The following is a 5,607-nucleotide window of genomic DNA, read 5'->3' on the forward strand; positions in this document are numbered from 1 at the left end:
GTTATAAATCAGGACACGTTCTTTACTTTTGCAGTAAGCCAATTAAATGTGACATTTGTTGTAAAGCTCATCTAGCTGTGAATCACATATGAATTGGGATAAAGATAAAATTCAAAATTCTGAAGGCAGAAGTTTTGTTGGCCAAGTGATTGAAGTAAAGAGTGTAGGAAATGCCACACTTGCTATAATACCAGTTAAGATAAAGTTACCTAACAGCTCAAAGGTAATTAAGACAATAGCCTTTCTAGATCCAGGTTCCACAGTTTGTTTTTGTGCCGAGTCTTTACGGGAAAAGTTAGGTTGCTCGGGTGAAAAATATAAACTCTCCCTTAGCACAATGGGAAGCACAAATATAACTTATTCCTACTTGCTCAAAAACCTTGAAATAATGGACTTAAACTCCTCATACAATATAACTTTACCAGAAACTTATACAAAGGATAAAATTCCAATTAGCAAAGACTATATGATTACAAGAGAAGATGTTAAAAACTGGCAACACCTAAGGGATATTGATCTGCCCAATATAGATGGGGAAGTAGAATTATTGATAGGGAATAATGTACCTGATGCTTATACTCCCTTAAAAGTTAGGACTAGACCATCGGACAGTCCACATGCTACAAGAACAAGGCTAGGATGGGTGGTATAGAACATGCTCAGACAAAACAGAACAAAACACATTAGTTGTAAGGTTACCTTGGAATCTATACAGGAAATAGATAGGCTTAGAAACTTGGAAGTAAAAGTGCAGAATTTTTATAATAAAGATTTTCCTGAAAATACTATTGATGATATCAAAGAAATGTCAGTGGAAGATCATAAGTTTTTGAATATTGTAGAAGATGGTTTGAAATTTGAAGAAGGTCATTATTCAATGAGTCTACCATTTAAAGAGATGAATGTAGTAGTACCAAATAATTTAGAAATTGCAAATAAAAGACTTCAGTATTTGAAAAGAAAGCTAGAGTCCAGTGATAAATTCGCTAGTGATTACAATGAGTTTATGAATAATTTGATTGATAAAAACTTCTGTGAAGTTGTCTCATTCAGTGAAGTAGAGGGTCAACTACATCGTACTTGGTATTTGCCACATCATGGTATTTACCATCCACGGAAGAATAAACTTAGAGTAGTTTTTGACTGTGGTGCAAATTTTCATGGTGTAAATATAAATTCCTTATTATTACCAGGGCCAAATATGACTGCAAATTTAGACCATGTTATATCTCGATTTAGACAAGAACCTGTAGCAATGATGGCAGACATAGAATTAATGTTTTACCAAGTGAAAGTTAGGCCAGAAGACAGAGACTTTTTTAGATTTTTTATGGTTCCCTGATGGAAATATACAGAAAAAACCTATACCATACAGAATGAAAGTTCATATATATGGTGCTACAAGTTCACCTGCTTGTGCAAATTTAGCCTTAAAGAAAACTGCAGAAAATAATAAGAATCAGTATAACCAGGCAGTTATAGAATGCATTGAGTGTAACTTTTACATTGATGATTTTCTGAAGAGTGTTTCTACAATTGAAGAAGCTAAAGACATTATCAAAGGATTAGAATCACTTTGCAAAAGAGGTGGCTTTAAAATAAAAGATTGGTCATTCAACCAGAAATCTTTGGTTGAAGTTGTATCAGACAAGACTAAATCAAAATATTTAGTGGGTATAGATCTTGATAAAGAACCAATACCAAGTGAGAATGCATTGGGTTTATTTTGGTGTGTAGAGAGAGATAGTTTCATATTCAAAGTAGAAGTTTCTCGTGAAATATCAAAAACAAGAAGAGGTATTATGTCATTTGTGAGTTCTATATATGATCCTTTAAGATGGATAGGTCCCTTTACTTTACCAGCAAGAATGCTTTTACAAGAACTGTGCAAAAGAGGAGGTTCTTGGGATGAATAAATATCTAAAGAAGAAAATAGAAAGTGGAGCATATGGTTGAATAGTCTGCAAAGTTTAAGGCAGATAAAAATTAAACGATGTTTAAAGCCTGAATTTAGTGGGAATGTTGAATGTGAAATGCATTGCTTCTCAGATGCCAGTGAACTTGGTTATGGATCTGTAATCTATTTGAGATTTGTATCAGTAGAGAGTAAGAAAGTGTATTGTAACATTTTAACGGCAAAGTCTAGAGTTGCTCCAATTAAAAACTATACCAAGGCTAGAATTTAACAGCTGCTCAACTCTCTGTAAAATTAGCTCACTCATTCCTAAAAGTATTAGATTTTCAGAAAAAAAAATCAGGACAGATTCAATGTCTGTTTTGTTGAGCATTAAAAACAAAACTTCTAGATTTAAAACTTTTGTTGCTAACAGACTTAGAATTATTCATGAAGGATCAGAAATTGATGAATGGCTGTATATTGATTCTCATTTTAATCCAGCAGATGCTTCCCGAGGTCTCTTTGTTGATGGTGACAATAATAAGATTAAAATGTGGTTTGAAGGTCCTGAATTCCTGTTCTCAGATCAGACTGTCTGGTCTACTCCAAATTTTGAGGTAAAAGGTTGTGAATTAGTAGAAGAAAATGCAAATTAACAACTGCACAGTCAGATAATATTGTAACAGTAATTGAGAATAAATTTTCAAGTTGGACAAAGGTTAAGAGAGTCTTGGGCAAAGTTTTAGAGGCATGTAAAAGGTTTAAAAGAGAACCATTGTCACCATCTGCAAGAAACTTGGGTGAAGCTGAGAAGCTAATAATTTGTAATGAGCAAAATAAATATTTTTATTTTCAAAATGTGAAAAGCAGAAAAGGAAAATTGTATAGACTTGATCCAGTTGAAATGGAATACTAAGAGTAGGAGGAGGGTTAAGAAATAGCAATTTATCTGTTGAGGCTAAGCATCCCATTATACTTCCAAAAGAATCTCTAGTCTCAAAACTAATGATAATGGAAATTCACAACAACCTTGGACATCTTGGGAAAAATGCTATACTTGTTAAACTTAGAGAGAAATATTGGATACTAGGAGCTTCTAATTTGATTAAAAGCGTTACATCAAATGTATTACTTGTAAGAAGTATAATGCACAAATTATGCAACAGAAAATGTCAGATCTACCAGAATTTAGATCAATACCTCATGATCCATCTTTTCCAGAGTAGGCATAGATTATGCTGGGCCTTTCTTATTGAAAAGAGGCAGAGGTCATGTTAAAAGCTATATTATTTTGTTTACATGTATTAGCATGAGAGCTGTGCACTTGGAAATGGCCTACGATTTGTCCACTAATTCTTGCATTAATTGTTTGAGAAGATTCGTTACACGTAGAGGAGTACCTAAATATATAAGATCTGATAATGGAACAAATTTTGTTGGAGCAAAATGTGAATTTGAAACTTTAAGTACAGAAAGAAAAGGAATGATTGAGCATTGTGCTAATCTTGGTATTGAATGGGAATTTAATCCGCCATATACTTCTCACTTTGGAGGTGTTTGGGGAAGATTGACTAGAACTGTAAGAAAGATTTTGTATACACTGGTTAAGGAAAATTTAGTCAGTTTGGATGACGAAACATTTTCAACACTATTGTGTGAAGTTGAAGGAATTATGAATAATAGACCAATAACAAATTTATCTGATATTGATTTAGAGCCAATTACACCAAACATGTTGCTTCAACCATGAAGTAATAGTAATTTAGAGTTTGAGTGTTCAGAAGACAGTTACAGTAAGAAAAGATGGCGACAAATACAGTATTTGAGTGATATATTTTGGAAACGTTGGTTGAAAGAATATTTGCCTTGTTTGCAAGAGAGAAGTAAATGGTACTATAAGGAATGTAATTTATAAGTTGATATTGTTCTCATTGTTGAGGCTAATGTAAAGAATACCTATGTATTAGCAAGAGTAACTGAAACTTTAGTTGGAAAGGATGGACTAGTTAGGTGTGTGAAACTTAGGACCAAAGATGGTTATTTAGAAAGACCAATTTCAAAACTGTGTTTGGTATTAAAACATGAATCTAAGAGTGCCTTGAACTTGCCATAGCGATATTTCTTTACTTTCTCTCGTATTACTGTATTTTCCTACTTTTGTTATTCTGCAGAAATCTATTTTGTTTAAAATTATACAAATAGGATGTGTATATACTTTAGAATTTTTCTTAAAAATAGTTTTGATTTTCTAACCAATGCTAAATTATGCACTTTGGAACCAGTGCTTTCAAACTGATGTGTATCCTAATTTACAGCCTGCCATTTTATGTGGCATGTTATTATTGTGTTGATATTGTTTGCTAAAACTGTACTGTCGTGTGAATATTATCATTTACTATGTGATAGAGGGTATTTGGTTCTAATTTTGTTAGTAGAACTGCAAAACTAATTGTCAAGTTAAAGATTATGTTCAGGTGAAAGAATATTATTTTATACATTTATCTTTTTTGTCTTTGAACATTTGTTTGAAACGAGAAGAAATGTTTAAGTTTTTTGTGATAAACCTTTTATGAAAGGATTGTTTTTTTTTTTTATAATGTCTGTATAAATATAGTAAATGGGTTACTAGATTTGTGAATTACTAATTTTGTCTAAGGAAAGCAGCCTCTAAAAAGAGCTGTTCTGTATAATTTTTAAAAGGCATAGTTTTCATTGATGCTTTTGGGAATATTGTTCAGATTGCTATACGCATTTTAAGATTTGTGAAATTGCCATTATTGCCAATTTGGCGGGGGATGTTAGCGTTATAGCAATCCATATTATTGAGTTTGAATTACGCGCCAAAATATTTTCGGAAGATGCAATACCTTCTAAGGAAATTAAAGTGTTAATATGTTATTCAAATGTTTATGAGATTTAATTTTGTTTTGATAATTTCAATCATAGAATTAACCTAATAGAGAAACAAAACCGTAATAGCTTGTATGTGCTAAAAGTAAAAAAGCTTTGTTTTGAAAGATGTATAGGGATGGCAACGTCATGTTAACAGGCGGTCCGGTTCGTTTTCTGAAAGAAAGCGCACAAGAAACCGCTATTTTGCGGGACTGTAAAAAGGTGTGCCTTCCTCAAATACAAGTCACGTTATTGGGAGACTGCCACGATTATTAAGGAGTGAAATTCCCAGCTATCATTCTGGTAAGAATTAATTATTGTTAATTTTCAAAACTTGTTTCTTTGCCATATGATGAAGTGGCTTTTATATTGAAATTGTATTTTGTTGCTCCGCAGCAACCATTTCACATGGTTATCCGAAAAATGGAATCTTGACCAATAAATGAGTCGCAGACAACCTGGCATTCCTTAACCTGCAAGCTACCAAGCACATGGCCAAGGAGGTATCAGACATGATTATCACTATTATCTTTATCATTATTGCAGTTATAATGATTATTATGCTCATTATTACTGTCTTTTTCATCATTATATCTATTTTCTAATGATAATAACAATGATAATTTTGGAAATAATAATGACAATAATACTCATTATCGCAACAATAAGAATGATATTATTATTTCTATTATCTTTATCAGTATGAACATTATTAGAATAGAGTTAATTATTGCTATTATTGCTGTAATTAACAAAATTATCATTGTAATTATCATTTTATTATTATTATCATTATTATTATTGTCATTATCATCATA

At 32.0% G+C, this 5,607-nt stretch overlaps 1 protein-coding gene across 1 annotated transcript; it reads left to right on the forward strand.

Moving 5' to 3' along the window:
* Positions 1-655: 655 nt before the first annotated feature.
* LOC138859516 (uncharacterized) lies at positions 656-4,010 on the forward strand. The gene is made up of 9 exons (XM_070114945.1): positions 656-1,100; positions 1,194-1,294; positions 1,356-1,704; positions 2,050-2,116; positions 2,331-2,514; positions 2,616-2,721; positions 2,892-3,123; positions 3,206-3,476; positions 3,837-4,010. The coding sequence occupies exons 1-9, from the start codon at positions 656-658 to the stop codon at positions 4,008-4,010; spliced, it is 1,929 nt and encodes a 642-aa protein (XP_069971046.1).
* Positions 4,011-5,607: the final 1,597 nt, after the last annotated feature.

The sequence above is a fragment of the Penaeus vannamei genome, chromosome 36 (assembly GCF_042767895.1).
Source record: "Penaeus vannamei isolate JL-2024 chromosome 36, ASM4276789v1, whole genome shotgun sequence".
NCBI lineage: Eukaryota > Metazoa > Arthropoda > Malacostraca > Decapoda > Penaeidae > Penaeus > Penaeus vannamei.

Excerpts from the sequence above, each read along its gene's own strand:
- LOC138859516 (XM_070114945.1), top strand. The coding sequence starts at position 656 with ATGCTCAGACAAAACAGAACAAAACACATTAGTTGTAAGGTTACCTTG. Across the intron at positions 1,705-2,049 it reads TGATAAAGAACCAATACCAA|ATGCCAGTGAACTTGGTTAT; the intron begins GTGAGAATGCAT and ends ATTGCTTCTCAG. Across the intron at positions 2,117-2,330 it reads TCAGTAGAGAGTAAGAAAGT|ACTTAGAATTATTCATGAAG; the intron begins GTATTGTAACAT and ends TGTTGCTAACAG.